Source organism: Vanacampus margaritifer, chromosome 13 (assembly GCF_051991255.1).
Source record: "Vanacampus margaritifer isolate UIUO_Vmar chromosome 13, RoL_Vmar_1.0, whole genome shotgun sequence".
Classification (NCBI taxonomy): domain Eukaryota; kingdom Metazoa; phylum Chordata; class Actinopteri; order Syngnathiformes; family Syngnathidae; genus Vanacampus; species Vanacampus margaritifer.
The window spans coordinates 2,225,630-2,246,549 of NC_135444.1; the positions used below are offsets into that span (position 1 = coordinate 2,225,630).

The 20,920-nt window shown below is 38.9% G+C and overlaps 1 protein-coding gene across 6 annotated transcripts in view; it reads right to left on the bottom strand.

Moving 5' to 3' along the window:
* Positions 1 to 20,920, bottom strand: part of stxbp3 (syntaxin binding protein 3) — a 22,056-nt gene continuing 1,136 nt past the window's right edge. The window contains exons 2-19 of one of the 6 annotated variants that reach the window (XM_077584675.1): positions 18,421 to 18,470; positions 18,145 to 18,226; positions 16,626 to 16,702; positions 16,468 to 16,540; positions 16,268 to 16,368; positions 12,550 to 12,695; positions 12,261 to 12,354; positions 11,978 to 12,102; positions 11,737 to 11,835; positions 11,554 to 11,611; positions 10,059 to 10,124; positions 8,078 to 8,158; positions 7,794 to 7,929; positions 6,154 to 6,260; positions 5,880 to 5,978; positions 4,794 to 4,879; positions 702 to 850; positions 1 to 542 (exon numbers count right to left, since the gene is read on the bottom strand). In XM_077584675.1, the coding sequence (XP_077440801.1) occupies positions 439 to 542; positions 702 to 850; positions 4,794 to 4,879; positions 5,880 to 5,978; positions 6,154 to 6,260; positions 7,794 to 7,929; positions 8,078 to 8,158; positions 10,059 to 10,124; positions 11,554 to 11,611; positions 11,737 to 11,835; positions 11,978 to 12,102; positions 12,261 to 12,354; positions 12,550 to 12,695; positions 16,268 to 16,368; positions 16,468 to 16,540; positions 16,626 to 16,702; positions 18,145 to 18,226; positions 18,421 to 18,470 (1,733 nt within the window). In that variant the 3' untranslated portion in view covers positions 1 to 438. Of the gene's footprint in view, positions 543 to 701; positions 851 to 3,478; positions 4,578 to 4,793; positions 4,880 to 5,879; positions 5,979 to 6,135; positions 6,261 to 7,793; positions 7,930 to 8,077; positions 8,159 to 10,058; positions 10,125 to 11,553; positions 11,612 to 11,736; positions 11,836 to 11,977; positions 12,103 to 12,260; positions 12,355 to 12,549; positions 12,696 to 16,267; positions 16,369 to 16,467; positions 16,541 to 16,625; positions 16,703 to 18,144; positions 18,227 to 18,420; positions 18,471 to 20,920 lie in introns of those variants that run through there. The other 5 variants (XM_077584674.1, XM_077584676.1, XM_077584679.1 and 2 more) reach the window with 5 other exon arrangements.

Here is a 20,920-nt window from a genome sequence, read left to right on the forward strand (position 1 = left end):
TTTGAACCACTTTATCCATTTATTAGTCAGTTGTTCAATTAAAAAAACAAAACAAATACAGCACCTTAAAAAAAAGTGCTCAAATGAGGTTCAGTACTTACATACAATATATACATTAATGAAGCGCTAATGTCTTCCACCATTCCGTCTTAGAAAAAGGTAGTTACCAGGATTTTTCTACAAGACTGGGTGAGAACAAATCATGTGCTCTAACAACCATCCCAATCCTCACGTTTAACTACCGGTACACAGTTTCCTTAAGGGAAAGCCATGGTGTAAATCAAACTGAGTTTCTTTAACATGCGAATACACAAAACAACAAACAAAATAATACATTCCCTTCATGTCCCCAATAAAGGTTTATTGTTGTTGAGTGCACTAATGATAACATTAAGGGAAGGACAGGAAATTTGGGGAGTCTGTTAGTTGATTAACATTTTAGTCATTGCTTCTCTCTTCAATTGTGAAAGTCTCCATAGGATGCTTGCTCAGGGCCTTGATATCATCCAGTAGACTGGTCGGGGTCAAAATGTGGGAAGATCCTAGAAGTGAAACACAAAATGAATTCAGGCTGTCAAACACCATAGAATTAAAACATTAAGCTTGACTTACATAAATACTATAAAATATCACAATTACCTATATCACCTAAATTAAATGTACCTAATCTGCTGCACGTGTAATGCCACATCAGTACACACCTATGATGACCTGACAGGATTTGACAGTCTGTGTGACCTCATAGGCACAGCGCATCTCAGAGTAGCTGATTCCTCCAATGACGAAGATGATGAGGCGTGACCCCGTCCGACGTTCATCCTGAGCGCTATATTTATGTTTCTGACGTGCACTGTGGGGCAAAGAGCATATTATGGCAATCAAATGATCAAAATCTATCACAAGCTGAGTTTCCATTACAGTTTTTAGCTAAATAAAAGCGATATTTAATAAAATTTGATAAAGCACAATTCCGATTTGTAGGTGTTTCACTTCTGAGGCGTAATTCTTGCAACGTCCCGTCTCGTGAAATCTCGTAATTCTTGTAGGACGTTCTCATGTAATGTTGCGAGAGGTTTGTTTACGGAAGATGGACACCCAGAGTTGTTACGATTGCTTTAAAAACATCTCTCTTAAAGCTGATTAGTATCAAAATACTGTAATAACACAACCGGGGCAGCACCATTATCCAGTCACGTGATCGCGATGACGTACCCAGTGCGTAAGCAACGGGCGCCTTTGTTCATTTAAATGCAAGTTTTCTGATGTAAGAGGCAAGAACAATACAGTCTTCTGTCACCAAATACTGCGCCAATTCTGATCAGCATAATCCTCAGCATGTATGGTTTCATGTGCTTTCTTGGGTGGTGGTGTCTCCTAATGTAGGGGTAAGCATGCTGAACACAACAAAAAGTACTGTAGCTGGCAGAGTTAGTAAAATTTGTCCGGATCTTTACCGTCCATGTTAGAGACAGTCCATAAATGACATATTCCAGGGTGACGTATGTAAATGGTAACTTGAGTCCCACATTTGTCACCCTGCAATATGTAATTTGTGGACGGTCCCTAACTTTTACTCGCTATTGGGCTCTGAATGAGTCATCATCGGTCAGTTTCATCTTCACTTTTGGCTGGACTCAAATCTTCAGCGAGTCTCCCGTGGGCGGTTGTGATTTAGAAGACCATTTCATACATGGTCACATTATGTTGTATAAGGAAGACTGACAGCTTCTCTCATCAAATTTGCAATAGTATAACTTTTAGAAATGTAAACTGTTTCTGAACATCTTTGCAACCTTCAGTGTTGGGAAAGTTCATTTTCTATGCAAACGAGTTCAAAGTTCAGTTAAATTTTTTTTTAAATGAACTAGTTTAGTTTTTTTCCCCTCGAACTAAGTTCATTGTTCCAAAAATTAACTAGTTCAGAATTCATAGTTCAAGTTTTTTGATTGTTTCCCCACTTTCATTTTCAGTTTTAAGCATTACATTACCCTTATCTGTTCATCATATTTATTTTATCTTGTTATGCTCACAAGTCTTGGGACGTAGTGGCTAAACTGGGAGCTCAGGGATTGTATTTTGTGTGATGCCATGTGGAAAAATGTGTTAGTATATTTGGATATTGGATATTCATATGCTTCAATTTCGAGCAAACGAAAATTCCTTGAATCATTGAAAATTAAACTTTATATATAACTTAAAAGGAGAAATTAAATGATTAAAAAAGTTAAATAAGAGTACTGTATACTATAATAATGGAACTTTAAAAAAAAGACTGTTCCTGAGCATGTTGGCCTCTAAGGGGCAGTATGGGTTTTTTTTCTATTGATTGCACTATTTATATAATTAGTTTTTCACAGATCGGGATTTTTTTCTGCCTGTAAGTAGTGTTATCTTATCTTATGTGTTTCCACAGCGTTTGTGTGTGACTATTTGTTATTTGAAGAAATACCAATATCAAAGTTGATGCGACTTTCCTGTTAGCATTTGAATGGGATCTTTCAATCACTTAAGCATTAGCACTAACGACGTTTTATAAACGAAACAAATTATATTTAAATATACCAAGTTTGTAATTCTTCTTCTTGTGTGTTTAGTTTTACAGTGAACTCTACCTGGGGTGTCATTACCGGACACTTCGTGACGGCAGAATTACATATGCTCCTTGTGTTTCTGCAACACAAGCAAACATCGGGCAACCACACATTGCATTTTGATGACTTATGCGCCTTGCAACTGTTTGTGTCAGCTGAGGTTGCCAAACAATGGCCTTTTCTGTCTAACTAAGGCTCTGTTGTATTCACTTGTTTTTTTCTCCTTGTAGTCTAACTAGAGAGAACCTGGCACCCTTGGGCAAAAGTGAACTGTGTTCAAAACCATTCATTAGCCCTAGGTAGGATAAGATTACACTACTCAAAGGCACAAATTATTCCCAATCTGTGAAGAACGAGTTATTTTAATAGAATTCAATCACAATTTTCTTTTGTTCTCATTGTATGTGTGTACACAATGGATGCACGGTACCACACTTAGAGGCCAAATTGAAAATGCTTTAGCCATTTTGATTGGATCATGTTTCTTTTTCCCAGTCATTGTGACATATGACTTGAATGGCTTGGGACATAATAGGCTAACCTGGGATCTCGGGCATCGTATTTTGTGCCACATCATGTGCAAATGTATGTTAGTATGACACAGCCTTTTTCACTACATTCATTTTGTAGCGACATCACTCCTAAATCTTAACTCTTTGACTGCCAGCCGTTTTCAGAAAAGGGATGCTGTGGGTGCCAGCCGATTTAAGCATTTTGACTGATCTTTCAAGGTCCACAGAAAATGTTGTGTTTGGACTATGGAAACACACATACTACCAAATGAAAGATTGAACTCTCATCTTTCAACAGAAAAAAATGTTTGTTTCTACCTTATTCCGTTTTTCAGTAATCAACAATAGAAAATGGTTAGTTTCACCCAAATGCTCTGTTTTGGACCAAAATACGGAGAAATCAAGCTTTTTATGAAACAATATTATTTCATGCACTCTAGTGAATTTGACACCTTTTTTTTCCATGAATGATGCCACAAACACCTAAAGTGCTTTACTTCTGTAAAACACTACCACCAACAATGAAAAAGTGTTTTTTGATAGCAAAATACGTTTATTTACATTCAACAGTGTAACAAAGTTGACAAAACAATTTGGCAAACTATTTACAAATGTGTGCAACTGTGGTACTATTTACAATTGTGTGGATGTTTCAACTACAGTTTTTCTTTTTGTGTAACACTCCCCCTGCGTCCCCTTGGGACGCAGCAGGATTTGCACAACAGATTAGTTTCACTGCGATTGTCCCTTCGCGTGCAGACGCTACACTTTCTTACCGGCCTTTTTTTCTGGGGAATAGCAAGTATATCCTGCAGTGTGTGTTTGGCCATGTTGCCATCAAGTCTAGTGTACTATCAGGATCATGATACGGTGACGTTACGGTGGTGTTACGTCTGGCTTCGTCATGTCCTTCAGTTCCTATACCGGGTGGTAATAGATGTTCTGATGCATCTTATCCACTCCATTCATGGTGGCATCGTAGTCCAGAACCAGTGTATTCTCCGTGATCAGACTGTACCCACTCCTCCGATGAATATGCATTGGACTCGTCGTCCGATTGAACGTCCGCCTGAGCGTGCTCGGTTGTCCTCCGCGTTTTCCGGCGTTAGCATCGCTAGCCGGTGAGGCTTTACGACGTGATCATAGCCGCCGTGTCAACGCTTCCAACTTCGGCGTCAACCTCGGAGTCACCATCATCATCATCGTCGTCATCAATGTGCTCTTTAGCATTAGTCGATGCTTTTCGTCTTTGAAAAAAATGCTCTAGCGTGAGCTGCTTGCAACCGGTCGCCATTTTCGCTTCCTCAGCCATTCTCCCCTCAACACTCTAGCTCCGCCTCACGTCTTCTACTGACGCCTACCCGATCTTGTCCAAAGAGTCATTGCTGCCATCTAGTGCCCAAAAATAGTCATTATACTAACTCGATCTGCTTGATACTTTCAGCACAGCTGGCCAAGGCTTTCCTCCACCCGTCTCCAAAAAACAAAACAAAAAAAACATAGTTAATGTCTTTTAACGTCTTTGGCAGCCCTCATTTGGATTTTACGAAATGTTATTAAACGTTTTTGGCAGTCAAAGAGTTAAAAGATGACCAGAAAGCGCCGGCAATTTCCATTTTCGGTCGTCAGCAAACAACACAGCATCTATATTCCCATTCACCACATTGTGGTACACTCAAACCAAACCCACCTGACAGCTCCGGAACCATTCCAAGCAGTTGGACACTCAGACTGGTGTGGCCATTCCCTAGTGTCCAGTTTGTTCTCCACAGCATCCTGAAAATAACAGTTCTCATTTATGTCTATCTCTTGATAAATTAAATGTGGTTTAATGCAACTAAAATTGGAAGCATGATAATTACAAGACTTTTAATTGTGAGCTAATGTGACAAAAGGTGAAGAACACCAGTCACATACTGTTACCGTTGGTATTTATTGGGAAAACAAATACTAATTTCAGGTGAGGAATTAATTTGTTATTATCTTAATGGGAGTATGTTCAACACTGTAACAATGTAATACAGTATGGAAAACTGCACAATATATAAGAATGCAATTATACAAAGGTTGATGCAAGCTCAAGTGGCGATGTTTAGTTAGTTAAAGCAGTACAGAAAGAAAGCCAATGTTTACTAAAGCTTATACTACACTTGGTTCAAATAACAAAACAAACAAAAATAGACACACATTTATTTGTATTTATACAAACTTGGGAGGTAATTCCTTTCTGGATTACACGTGATGCTTTGAATTTCAGTTCTGTTATAATAAACGTCAACGGAATAGCAGCTTTCCGAGTCAATCTGTAGAAACAGTTTTTTTTTTAAATCAAACTTTAAAATCAAACTATCGTCACAAGTGTCAAAGCCACAAACTTCCACAGGAATTAAAAAGTGAAAGAAAGCACAACATTTTCATTACAGCTCTTTGTGCAGTAGTGTATAGCAAACCAATCAAATAACCTCACAAAAGTTAACACTTCATCATTTTCTAACAAAAATGCCTTTCAAAGGGATACAGAACTGTGGTAGGACAGTAACCCAGATTCTGCTTCAGGTTGACATTAACCACTTGTGTTGCAAGTCCACCCCCACCCCAATATATTGCATCATCATACATCTCAACTTCTCCTATGCACACTTATCACTTCAATTGACAGATATTCGGCAGCAAGCAGATTGTTTGTTCTGAATTAAAATTCATTAAATGATGTGGCACAATTTGGCAGGTTTCTCTTAAATGATTACAAAAATCCAACAAATTATTTCTTACTGACCTCCATTACATCTTTTATGCCAGGAGTCCACCTGGAAAGTTTGTAAGTCTCTTCCTCAGAACGGTCCCGTCTGGTAGGTTTGCGGGAGAAGAAACTGGGCTGAAATCACAAGTAGAAAAGAATAGAAATGAGAATCAAAATTGAATTACATTCCAAATAAAGCGTTAACGCTGACTACAAGCCTCAATGTTGGTTTTTCAAGAAACCGTTGAAGCATTCCGTTGAGCAATTTAGTTGTAAATGTTCAATCAATCACTTTTGATTCTCCACATACAGACGTGATGATGGAGACTCCAAGCTCCTTCCAGTTCAGGATAACTTCTCTTTCATCTTCAATTTTCACATGTTGGATAAGTTTGTTCAAATTCTCATCTGTTGTTCCTGGTGACACACATGAAACAAACTATAGTTTACAACAGCTGATAAATACCGTTTAGTCACCTTGATCTTCACTTGGTGCGATATTTAATAAAAAGTACCCAACTTTATCTCACTGTAAAAAATAAGTACAAAATATATAGGATTCCAATATGAGTGCTGAAACTATTTGAAGCAGAGCGCTGTAGGTTTGAGAGATAAGGGGACTGGGGTGTACAGTATAATCTAAAACCTAGACAGCAACGGCAACCAGAGGACAATCAGCAACAGGCTGACTTTCGGTGAGCGCTCCCAGTCTGCTGCAACTGCTTTGCCTTAAGAATTGTTGACATTCTCTTGCTTGTGTTTTCTCGTAATACAGTCATTCAACCATTTGTCCACATCGTGATGTTAATTAATGTGTTAATTATGGCTCATCTTACTTCTTTCTGCCTGGCCTTGCAAATTCTGTAACTTTTCATTATATGGTCATCTCATCTGTACTAAGCTATCTGGACATTGTTTCCAGCATCTGTACATAACACGTCTTTCTCTCCATGCACTGGGCAAGCAGTTACTCTTACTCTTGGGCAAAACCAAGCAATGGTCTTCATGTCATACCCACTTATCAAAGTCCTTTAGCATTCTCATGTCTGTCTGTTTTAAAGTTCAGCTTTCTCCACAATACAGTGGTACCTCGGAGTTTGAACATAATTCGTTCCTGTGAAGTGTTCAAAGTCCGAATTGTTCAACCTCCGAAAAAAAAAATTCTCTTAGAAAATAATGTAAATGTAATTAATTCATTCCCAAGCTCCAAACACAAAAAAATCCCATTTTAATTTCAATTTGTTTTTTTTACATGTACACCCGGTACAGTATTTACACACAAAAAATACCTCACCTTTTTTGTTGTGGTGTGATGGCATCAGTGGATAAAAAATGCTACGTTAATGGTGTATTTGACCTTGGGCACATTGTTAGACTACTATGGGGTCCTTGCGTGCGTTCTTAATGTCAGACGTGTTGTTGAACAGCTAAGGGGGGGGTCCTCGTGCCAGTATTTACGGAAGTAGTCAGTCACGGTAGTTACAACGGCGCGATAATCTCCTTCCTAAATCCATTATGGTTTGTAGCACTGCACGTTTTTCTTTGCTGCCACTGGCACAGCTGTCTTTCTTCGGGCCCATGTCAAAGAAAATTATCGTGGAAAAATCAAAATGCACTCGCAAATGTAAGCAGCACCTCTGCAAGTGTTCACGCTGACTGGAAATGAGGAGCGCTTTGTCTCAATGACCGCAACTTGAGCATTCGGCATTGCTCGGTTTCACTCTGCTACCCATTTAAGGTATGTTCGGCTTTGCTTGCTTTGTTCTGGAGTTCAAACTCCGAGACCGAGGTCAAACCTAGGCATTTTTTAACTCCGATTTTTTGGTTGAAGTCCGATTTGTACGAGTTCCAAGACGTTCAAACTCAGAGGTTCCACTGTACTGGGCAATATTACAGACTAAAGATTTCATCAGCTGATTCTATGGTTTCAGGCCAAGCTTTAAAATGTACCATTTACGCTGAAGATGTAAAGCAGCACAGCTCTGATCTTGTCATAGGTGCTGTATGGGTACAGCAGCACTGGCAACAGAGTCCTCATGGGATCCTTCACTTTCACTCCTTCTACGTCGGAGCCCACAGCAAGGTCCTACAGCAGTGATAGTAAATGAAGAATGATTAAAAAAAAAAAAAACTTTCTAATCTACAAACTAAACTGAAGCGTCTCTCAACTAAATTCAAGCAAAGCTAAGTAATCCAATGATTTCACCAAAACAGAATAGTAAGCTCAGACAGACCTGCTCAGCTTTGCAGAGTTTCTCTAAATTGTTGGAGAAATGTTTCATACAATCTTCGGCCAACTGCAGGTGAACGGTTTTCTAGTATTAAGAAATAGGGGCACAGATCAATCATTATGATGACAATTTAACTCTTATTTGAAAATTGAAGAGCCAGAAGTAGAAACAATATGAAACAATAGATGCAATTAGGGATGAGCGAGTACCGATACCTGGTATATTTCATGGTATCGGTACTCGCGACGAATATCGATACTGGTATCAGTCCCTGCTCTTGTGGCCGTTTTCCGGTCAGGAACTAAAGGCTCAAATGGTTATTTTGTATTTACTGACCGCCACAAGTACATCGAGTACAAAAAATCCGAGGGCTTTTTCTTGCCTCGAGTACTTGTTTATTTGATGCTTTAGGTAGCTGACTACGGGCTACTTTTAATTTAGCCACTTATGTCACCCAACGCAAGGGAAGGCAGAAGAAGTGGATGTTACTTATTTGATTCAAGCAGCGGGAACGAAGTAATTAAAGACAAATCGAAGGTGCCAGCGGAATGCGGAAATGGCGACGACGACAACGAACAAGGTTTCCGTAGTTGAACCTGTGGAAGGATCATTACCGGAGAGAGCGAGCTCCCGCGGCAAACGAGGCCAAGTGTGCGGCTGACTCGCGCGAGCCCGGCCCAAAGCTGCGGGCAAGCGAGTGGTGGCGGCTCGGCCAAGAGGCCGACCATCCGCCCCGCGGGGCCGCCGCCGCGGTCCGCTCCCGCCCCACGTTCACTCAACCTGGTCCAGGCCGGGTCGGCCTGGGGTAAGTTTCCGCATTTGCGCCCAAGGCGCCTTGAATGGAGCGAATGACACGATAGATAAATATGTTGTATATGTTATCTTAGCGTGATGTGAAGGCTGCCACGTTACGTTTGAACTGGCTCCCGATTTAAGATGTGGCTTGTAGGGCAATACTTCAGTAGCTAATGCGTTTCGTGTCTGCAGATTCATCACAAGCTTTTTTTTATTATTTTTTTTAAACTGATAACACAAAAGGATAAAATGCCTTTAAAATACCCTATTTAATTTGACTTATTAGGCCTACTGGTCAACTGCTCCAAATTCATAAATGCACAATCACTACCCTGGCATATAATGTAAGTGTACAACTTAAAAAAATAAAGAAAAGCATTAAACTTACTTGTTTTTCATTATTAAGGGATTTTTTGTTGTTGTGTACTTACTCTTTATACAAGCAAAAATCTATTTTATTTGAGTACTTGAATATTCAATAGAATTTTCAGTTGAGTATTCAAATACTAAAATACTCGATAGTTGCAGCCCTACTGTATTCCTTAAAAGGAAGTTGTACAACCATTTTGATTGGGACTCTTCCCTGACAACTGGATTATTTGTTTCATTTTATTTATCTATTTTTTTTAAATTCATTTTATTGTGTGCCCTATGCAAAATGACTTTTATGAGCAAATTGAAATAATATATTGCCATTAATTTCAAGCAATTTTAAGAACATTTGCTAAAATTAGGCTATATAGGTCATTTTTATTTATTTATCATTTTATGTATCATAAGTACTAATGGTATTGGCACTTGGTATCAGTGAGTACTGAAGATTTGAAAAAAGTGGTATCAGACATCCCTAGATGCAACAATACACACAACATAGGCCTACTGTAGGCCTACAACACACACACACACACGCACACACAAAATATCTAAACTCAATCAGAACAGAATTGAACATAATCAAAACTGCTAGTGTTATCTATCCAACGCTTTTCAAAGAACATCCATCCAGCCATCCATTATCTGAGTTAAACTATAATTGAGAGGCCAGATCTGACACTACATTCTGTAAACCTTGTGAAAAACATGTCACATTACGAGAAAAGAGGCACCACACCCACGTATCACTTTCATTAGAGTGTAGTGGGGAATCCCCGAGATGTGCAAAAGCCAGGCACTGCACAGTGTAACATACCTGTGTCAGCTGTTTACGGATTGATGGCATCTTTTTCATCATTTGAGCCAAATTGCTGATGGTGATCTGAAAATAAATTAATGCATAAATTAGAAACAAATAATCAGTGAAATGTTTTCTGCGCTGCAAAATCTCTAACCAAAAAGCTATGATGAAAGTACAGTAATCTCCGCCCACCACCTTCACAGTCAGATGGAATCCAGCACAACAGTGTTCTCAAAGTCTACTATTACAAATATAAGGAATGCATATGGCTATAGGACCCAAACATATACTACTGTAAATATTTTGTATTTTTGCATCTATTCCAATACACAAGAGGATCAAAGTCTCTACCTAATGTGTAATCTGAGAGGGAAAATTGTATTCTAAAACTATAAAGGAAGTACAGTGCCCTGCAAATTAGATCTCCTTGAACTTTTTGACCTTTAGCCACATTTCAGGCTACAAAGATATGAAATTGGATTTTTTTTTGTTGTAATTTAATCAACACCACGTGGGACACTACCGTGAAGTATGATATTTTGAACTTTTTATTTATTTATTTTTTTTCTGATGTTTTCTGAATAAGCTAATGCTGACCTAAATACTATATTATAGGGCTGGGCAATAAATCGAATTAATTCGATACATCGTCATTTTAAAAATCGAATCGTTGACATTTTTCTAAATCGTGAAATCAAATTTTGTCTTTTGGATTATTAAAAGCTGTTGTTCTTATGTTGTGTTACATTCAAATGTTTTTGTGGCAGAATGCTGGATGGGCACTTTACAAGACATGTTGACAATAGCTACCAACTACTTAATTGTGGCAAGAAAAAACTATGAATGTTAAGTTTATGTCAAAACTAATTTAGAATCAGTATACATTATTGTTGTCTAAACATTTTGCACAGGAATTTTTGAATAAATGAAACCTTTAAATAAATGTTTGTTGTGTTTATTAGATTAAAATTGTAATCGTCCTGAATGTCTGTAAAAATCTAGATTTTATTTTTGGGCCATATCGCCCAGCCCTACTATATTGGGATACATATCATTATCAGGATGAATACCGATAATTACCTGTATTGAGGTTTTTGTTTTTTGTTGGGGGGGGGGGGGGTAATATTTTACACCTTTAGTTTGTAGGGATTTGCACTTGATTATACCAGTAGGTGCATTTATTATTTTGTTTCGCTCGAGGCTACATAACATACGGTAATCAAAATAGCAGAAATACTTCTCAGAGGAAAGCAGTGCACTTTTATATTATCACAATGACAAATCCATTAAATTTTGTTAATTTATTTACGGTATATAGTCACTGTCAACCTTTATTTATCAAGGTCAGAGAATTTATCTCAAATTCTCTTAAGCAATGCTGACTTGGCTGACATATACAACATAAAGACATATACAACAACTGTACCATGAAAATGTTGGGTATCATTAGATTGTGCACGTGTGGCTAATTCAGTGTTAGGCGAGTGAAAACAAGTAAGCGCAACTGTACCTTCCCATCTGGTTGTTTCTTGCTAGCAGATATTTCCTTTACCATCTTTGGGATTTGTCTGGTTTAGGAACACATTCACGTAATGGTTAGTCTAGTAAGGAGTGAAGGAGTGGGGGGCAACAATTGGAGATGTGTACATGCCCCAGATCATCATTCCCCTTCCCATTGATTTCTCTGACTTACTCAGACACCTCAGCAATGTGCTTGTGCCTCAGCTTAACCCAAAGCATGTCATCCTCATTCAGCAGAGCCTGCTTCTCCGAGCCATCTTTAGACTTGTACCTGTCAACAAAAAGATCCAGTTTGTGTCATCAAGATAATGAGACATATCATTGTGGGGTCCGACTGTCCGTGCTTATGTTGCTTGTTTTTTTACGGCACTGAAAACATTGCTGCAGCTAACAAAACTGCAAGGGTACATTACTTGTATGTGGCATTCTTGATATCAATGAGGTCATAGGCCATGGCTTGGTAGGTAAGCTCATGCAGGATAGGACTGACGGGATCAAAGCCTCTTTCGACTATCAGCAGCTGGGCTTGAGTCTTCTCCTGGTGGAAGTGGAAACCAACAGCAGTTAATGTGACTTTATGTCAAGGAATTGCTTCTTTTTTTTTTTACATTCTGATCAAGATCAGAATGTACTGTAATTCCAAAACTAAAGCTTTGTTTTCTCTGTCAACATTCAACAGTGAAGATGATGTCTGACCTTTTTCTTACTGCTGTCATCCATCTCATAGTATCTGGACAGTTTGTTGTCCACCAACTCTGCAAGGGTCTTAGCGTACTCCATGTTGGTATCTCTAGTGGAGAACATGTTTTACTATGAGTTATCGCTGGTAAGAAGAATACACTCACTATTTTAATGCTCCTCCGCCTTCTCTATAAAGGTTAGGTATCAAATCCTGCTGTATCAGAACAAGCTTTTCACATCTCAACTGAGTTTCTGCTTGAGGCCAAGGTGTATAATCTGAGTCAATACATTGTCCCTGGCGTACCTTTTGTATCGGACACCTGGGCACTCATCCAATGTGGCACAGAGTGTGACAAGCTGGTCTGCGAGTGTTTCTAGTGTCTTTCTTCTGTCCTGACTGTTCGGACTGTAGATGCTCTGAAAGGCTCCCGGATTATCGCAAGTGAACACCTGAAAACCATTCACAAGTTTAGATTTATTTATTTAATTTTTTTTAATTCAGAACTACTATTTATAATCTATTTTGGGGATTAAGATTAGGTCTAGGCGGTAAATGCCACTCTTACTAAATTAGGATTTTACCTGTTAAACAATTTACCATCTTAAAATCAATCATCAAACTCCAAGTGATCCAAAATGTTACACAAAAATAATCAATAACATTACCTATTCACTGGATTGCACACAACTAAAATTAAGAATGAAAGGTTCCACTGTAATGTTTATTTGGCACCCAATTTAATGTATGGATCTTTTTTATTTGGTCATTTATGACTCAAATATCTTAAATTCAGCAGATCAACGTTTTAGTGGTACTTCCTGCTAGCCTTTGGCCTATAGACTGGATTCAGGTTCAAATTTTCCCGCCCTGTCTGTGGATTTAACATTATGGGAGAAGCATTACAGTACATGCACATTTCAAGAATGCACAGAATGTTGGCAAATGTTGCTCGCCAACTACGGCAACTACACTAGGTCAGAATACGTAGGACATGCCCAGAAGACACAACTTCCGCTCTCCACTGACTGGTTCTTTTCACTGCCAGTTTGGTTAGGTTTTCCCCATCTCAGAAATGCGCTTGATGTGTCCCCAGAATGAGTGTGGCTTCCAGGCTAAGTGTTTCCCGCATACACATTTACCCGTAGCGGGTCGCCCCAAATAAAATTTGGCCATTAGTAAAAAAAAAAATTGGCGCTACTGGATGGTCCTTGCGTGAGTCTGCTAATCAATACCAGTACCGATTTCCTTTGTGATACAATACCACAAATAGAGTGCCTCAAATTACTGAAGTTTCACCCTTATCAATACTTTAAATTTAGCAATGGATTTTAGTGGTACCAGCTCAAACTGTAGAGATCTCTCTCACTAGCCAGCAGGCATAATTGCCGGACACAATCAGTGCTCCTTTTGTTGTCTTAGGGCGTGTTACCACTCCATGTTGGGCAAAGCCTACATACTGTATATAGTCGTCAAGACGTCAATGGGAAGCGAACCGACCATGAGCACGTTCATTAAAGGTTCATTAATATACACTATCCTGGTTTAAATTAAATAAATACAAATATTTTTAAAATGCAGTGAATAAGTTATCTAAATAGACATATTGTCGATCAGTAATTGGTAATTGATCGGCAATCTGCCCCTAAAATCCTGATTGTGTAAAGCCTATTTATTTCCATCCAAGGTTATATTCACTTTTAATCAAGATCATCCGCTGACATTTGGACAAGCAAACAACTGCAGTCATCTGCCGTACAGCCAAATTATTTTCACTGGAGTTATGGTTTATACCAGGGTTTCCTAATCATTTTTGTCTGGTGTACCCCCCAGCCCTTTTGTCATACCATGAGTAGTGATAGATATAACATTTTTAATTTCTTCATTTCATATATTAACCATTGTTATACATTATTAACACTTTAATTCTTTATTAACCATGTTGAAATGTTTTATAGAGGTAGAGTAGTGTTGCACTCAGTATAATTTGACTTTAAGCTGGGATATACTAGTTTAGTCTAAAAAAGTTCCTTCTCAGCGCTTTGTGCGAAAACACAGTTGGTCCTTGAGAACAGAATCTGTTTTGAACACCCACACCTGACTCTGTTTTCGCCATCGCTCACGGAAAAGTACCAGAGAGTATGTTTTGTCTACAAATGAAAGAGAGGAGGTCTTTTTAACTATAAGAAACCGTTGTGCACGCGGAAGAGCTACATTTGACGCTCTGAATCCCACGATGTTTAAGTGATGATAGAGACCATTATCTGTCCAGAGATCTCTGATTGATTAAAAAATCATTTTTGCAAAGGTGTATTTTTCTTACATTAAATCTATCTTCATTTTTGGAACACGCAAAGAGGACAAAATTCTTTTATTCCTCTTCAGTACCCACTGAATAATACGGTTGATGAGTCTCCAAAAGTAGAAACAAACGAAACAAAACTGATTACCGGTATATGAAAATCTCGTTTTGTCACCTTAGTTTTAAGATTTAATTCTTAGGCTGTTGACCCTAACTTAAACCAATGGTGTAGTGGTTAGCGCGCTTTCCCTGTAAGCCGCAGGTCTACGGTTCGCAACCTACTCAGGCTTGTCTATTTTTTTCCCTTTCTTTTCTTTCTTCCCTCTTCTCCCCTCCTCCTCCACTACGATTTGTTGCTGCAAGGATCCGTTTTGTTTCAAATATTTATTGAAGAATTGAACATCCATCCAATTTCCACATGTAAAGAAGACGCGGTTGTACTACAACTGCTGGCTGGTCTTGCATGGCCATTGAAGACATTTAACATTTTCAATTTATAGTTTTGCTGTTTTTGAATTTACTTATAGGCATATAGACGTGATATAATCATGAGTGTTTAAAATAATACAGTGGGATGGTGATTTTGTGAACTTTATTTGATCTTCGTACCCTCAAAGCTATTGAAGATAGGAATGTGCATGATGCTATCAGAGTCTCTTGTCATTAGGGACTGAAGGTCTGGGGTCAGATCCTGATTGCATCTGTTCCCCCAAGCAAGAAGGGGAACTGTTAAAGATGTCTGTTTACCATCAACATTACACCTTTGTTCAACCTAGGAGTCGACATGTCTGTCCTTTGTTCAACATTACACCTTTGTTCAACCTAGGAGTCGACATGTCTGTCCTTTGTTCAATCAAGACGCGGGAAGAGGAACCTTTTATCTTTTGACTATAAATAAGTGGATGTTTTGTATTCGAGTACACACTTGGGGCTCCACGTTGCATTCAGATGTGGGTGTCCTAACTGTGTCTTTAGAAGTTTCTAAATAAATCTTTGCAAAGAAACCTTCTTCATCAGATCTCAATGCAATTATTTGGAACACGCAAAGATTACACTCAATATAGTAATTTAAAAATACCTTCACCATACAGCGCTCCTTGGTAGCCGCCGGCTTGGACGAGAGGGGAGCGGCAACGACACGGGGATAGGCAGGGTTTTACTGAACCGGCCATTTTACTTTCGCATGAGAGAAATAGCCAGCAAAATACCCAATATTTCATAAAAAATGACATCGCCATTGTGTCAAAGGTAAGTTTTAATCATTGATGTAATCCCTTTAACTAAATTTAAATATAAAAGTAAACACATTGTTTGGCAAATTATGTAATATGAGTTAAAGAATATTTAATCAAAATAAATAATAATCATGTCTATCTTGGAAATAAAATATCACTGTAAATGTACCCACTGGCACACACACCCTACATTGTGCTCGCGCACCCCTAGGGGTATGCATTATACCCTTGTTTGGGAGAAACAGGTTTAGAGTAGACAGTCTCATGTATACAAATTCTCTTTCAGAGTTTGAGCTGGATGAATCTTGGCAACATCATCATGGAATCTTATTCCCTGTTTCCCCAAATGTGTAAGCATATCAATTTTAACAATTGTTAAAAACATCAGTTTAGGCATAACCAAATGATTGCAAGGATTTACTACGCAACATGCAAATCTGGACATCAAGAAGAAAAAATAGGACACAAAATATCTTAAAAAACATACCTGTGCTTCGTGAGGCATGAAGGACATATTTATTTCTTTGCAAATCCGAATGTACTTTGCACAGTACAGCTTCATATTGTTGAAAAGGTCATCAGGACAGCCTGAGGGATAAATCACTTTCATTTGCCTGTCAACTCTCAACATTAGTCAAAACAATAGTCTGCTCGTTGTGTATCAGTAGTCATTAGCAAATTACTTACAGTCAGTGAAATAAACATATGCCGATTTGTACTTGGGTTTCGGCTTGAAGTCGGCAATGAAGGCATCCACAGACTGTAAAAGAATAGAAGATGTCAGAATAAGGGTAAAAATGATTCACAGTACAAAACACGGTGTCGGAGATCAAGGAGCAGTATACCTGAGCTGTTGGCGTCATAAAATAAATGGCCTTCATTTCCAGAACAGGTTCTCTGACTTTGTACAGATCCTCCACAACTAAAGAAAAAACATGATTTTATCTGATGACACCTAGGTCGTGGTATATAGTTATCTATTTAGTGCACCAATGTTGTTAATTTCTCTTATATACAGTCAAATACATAAGTATTTGAAGAGCATTTTTTCAAAATAGGATTTGCAATGAATTAGTCTATTGCAGGGGTTGGACAACATCAAGCCCGCGGCCCAAAATTGACCCACCGCCAATCACATTTGGCTCGCAGAGTGACGATGGAAAAAAAAAAGGAAAAAAAAAGAATAAAATAGAGGGCTGTCATAGTAAAAGCATTGACTTAACAAGAGATCATTTTAAATAAATAAAAACTTTAAATATGAATGCCGTTAATTGATTTTTTTTTAACTTCCTGTGGGGGTTGACCTCTAATCGCATGAATTACTGTAGTGTCTGGTTCGAAGAAGATGGAAAAGACTGACTTTAAGGCAGAAAGCCTTACATTAAAGAGTTGCTCAAGGGCTTGTTTGAGCAAAACACCCTGACGTAACCTCCATGGATACTCGCCAAGTAACAACGCCCAATTAGCATAGTTGAAGATGACTGACTGACTGATAACTAATTCTACCATGTTGCAGATTGATTTGTCAATGAGGTACGTTGTCAGCAGTAGTTCGTCGTCACATGAATGACGACATCAAGAAGTGATCATAACATCACATTATTTACATTACTTAATATAGTACATGATTACACAAAAGGCATTTTAAAAATGTTACACTAAATTCTGACTCGCTATACTCTACGCTTGTTGGATGTGCTCTCATGTAAACAAGCATTTAATGCCCTCTTGAAATAATTTGCTTTAGTGCATGAATAAAAGCATCACATTAAAAGTAGAAATAGACTCGTTAAAGGTACAGATCATAGAACTGACAATTAATTATGTTTGGCTTGTTCGCCGAAGTCCCGATCACATGATGATCTGCTATTAGGTAAGGAAGAGCATGTACACGTACAGGCGTGTCGCATAAATGTACAGCCATGTTGTTATTAAACGCGGCTGTAAGTGCGTCTGGCTTCTGTTTGATTTCGTGCGTGAGGGTCACATTATGGTGTTTAACATTTTGGTTGCTATTTCCATTCATAAATTATTTGTGAACGACATTAGAGGCGAGAAACTCCAGGTTATTTTGGAGCAGGCTTCCGAGACGTGCTAGCTAGGAGAAGGCTAAAAAAAAAACACTTTAACAACACAAATTAAAACTACAAATTACTTATTTTCATAACTTCAACCTCAATGTGAACTTTTTTGTTGCAGAGAAATGAAAATAGAGACCTTAAAGGAGTTAATTTGGGAGAAATATCCACATTTTTGTCCAAACAATGCATTTTTTGTCAGTAGCTCAACTTAACTCAGATAAATTAACTCTGAGTTTGTGAAAACACACCACATATCAAGTACTAATTAGAGAGAATGGCCTACTTGTTATTTTCTCTGACATCAGATCAGACATTTTGCAGCATGATGACAGGAGCTTGGTGGTAAAGTGGTCTAGAATCAATATCTGTAGAGAACATTAACAGGTTTAAAAAAACTGCAATATGATAAACAGTACTTTCAATTTGACGGACTATATACTAAAAAAAGAGAATTTCAATCTAGGTTAAGTCGATAATTGAGAGGGAATCTACACAAAAAGCAATAACTTGAGGGTTGTCTTAGCAAGAGAAACCCAATCCAAAGTGAAAGGTCGCTTACCTTCCATACTTCTGATTTCCTGCAGTCTTCGATAATTGTTTCTTTAATTCCTATTTTAAAATATGCAAATATGTCAGATATCAAGGCAGGTGATGGCTGTTTTCAAGACTGCATCATTTGGGAGCTAATATAAGATACTAATAAGTCATAGAAAGATACAATTCTAGCATAGAATGTATAATCATGTTAGACACTGGAAATTAGCATTTCCTCATGCCAAGTTTATTGAACATATTGTGGTTATATTACAAAGTGTGTAAGTACAAGAGAAGAGCAACTGCATCTGAAATCTATTAATATGATTTTAATTTACACTAACAGTATTGTAAAAATACACATCAGAAAGAGACAGTGGGGCAAAAAATTTAATAAGCCACCAACTATGCAGACTCTCCTAATTAAAATGATGTCAGAGATCTGTAATTTTCATTATAGGTACACTTCAACTATAAGAGACAGAATGTGAACAATCCTGGAAATCCCAGTGTAGGATTTTTATATAACATATTGGTAAATGACAGTGGAAAATTTATATTTGGTTATAAAACAAACAAGGGCTGGTTTTGGGGTCCACACAAGGTCTCATTCCGTGGTGCCTAAATGATCATGTGACCAGTGAGCAAAAATCCCAGAACTACATGGGAGGACCTGGTGAATAAACTGCAGAGATCTGGGAACAAAGTAACAAAGGTTACACACTATGCCAACAAGGAATCACATCATTTAGTGCCAGGCGTCCCCCTGCTTAAGACAGAACATGTTCAGGCTCGTCTGAAGTTTGCCATACAGCATCATATGCAGCCATTCCCACACCATGTTAATACTTGGGCTGGCCGCCGCCCAAGAAGTTTTCTAGAAAATGTACCGTGTTTTCAAGACTATAAGGCACACTTAAGTCTTAAAATAGTCTTGTGTGCACCGAGTTCCGGAGACGTTTTATTATTTTAATGTAAAATAAGTGCAAAAAAAATGGAGTCACTGAGTAATGTTACAACATTTTTACTCAGAAAATTCACTAAAATGCACGCTATGAATTGCAAAATGGCACCATTTTTTTCCCGGAATGGGGGGTGGGGGCTCACCTCTGCCCCCAGTCTAGCTTTAACTACTCTTTCCCATAGCTTCATTGTGTGGCTCATCAGCTTTATTCCTCTGTAGTTGCCACAATTCTGCGCGTCTCCCTTGTTCTTAAAAATGGGCACCAGCACACTTCTCCTCCATTCACCAGGCATCTTCTCACTATCCCGTTGAACAACCCAGTCAGAAATTATACTGCTACCTCTCCTAGACAATTCCATACCTCCACAGGTATATCATCAGAACCAAGTGCCTATCCACTCTTCATCCTTTTCAATGCCCTTCTCACTTCATCCTTACTAATCTTTGCTATTTCCTGGTCCACAACAGTCACCTCTTCTATTCTTTGTTCTGTCTCATTTTCTGCATTCGTCAACTCTTCAAAGTACTCTTTCCATCACACTATTGGCATCTGTCAACACAAATCCATCCCTATCCTTTATTACCCTAACCTGTTGCACATCCTTCCTTTTTCTGTCTCTTTGCCTTACCAACCTGTATAGATCAGTCTCTCCCTCCTTACTGTCCAACCTAGCATACAAGTTATCGTAAGCCCCTTGTTTGGCCTTTGCCACTTCTACTTTCACCTTACGCTGCATTTCCCTGTACTCCTGTCTACTTTCTTCAGTCCTCTCAGTGTCCCACTTCTTCTTAGCTAACCTTTTTCTCTGGATCCACTTCTGCACCTCCTCATTCCACCACCAAGTTTCCTTATCTCCTTTCCTTCCAGATGACACACCAAGGACTGTCCTACCTGTCTCCCTGATCACATTTGCTGTAGTTGTCAAGTCATTTGGAAGCACTTCCTGACCATCCAGAGCAATCTCAACTCCTTCCTGAACGTCATACAACACTCTTCCTTTTTCAGCTTCAACCATTTCGTCCTCTGCTCTGCCTTTGTCTTCCATACCACCAGAGTCATCCTACACGCTACCATCCTTTGCTGTCTGGCTACACTCTCCCCTACCACTACTTTGCAGTCGCTGATCTCTTTCGGATTTCACCGTCTACACAAATTGTGGTCTACCTGTGTACTTCTACCTCCATTATTGTAGGTCACGCTATGTTCCTGCCTCTTTTGGAAGAAAGTAGGGATGCTCCGATCCGATACGTGGATCGGGTATCGGCCCAGATATTGGGGAAAAAAATGGATCTGGTATCCGTCAAAAAGGTTCCGATCCACAGAGGCTTATCTCCTGGGCGCGCGCACGTTCACGTCTCCAATGACGAGGTGAAACGGGGAATGGTGAGCTAAATATTTTCACTTTGTTACGTTGGCACAGCCAATGTCTGTCAAAATTGCACTGAGGGAACATTGGAAGCCATTTGGCAGGAAGGCGGGCCCCGCATCGCCAGCTAGCGGAAGCTGTTCGGCAGCGAGAAGCCGCCTCTTTGCCACCGGCTCGCTGCCTCGCCGCCGTCG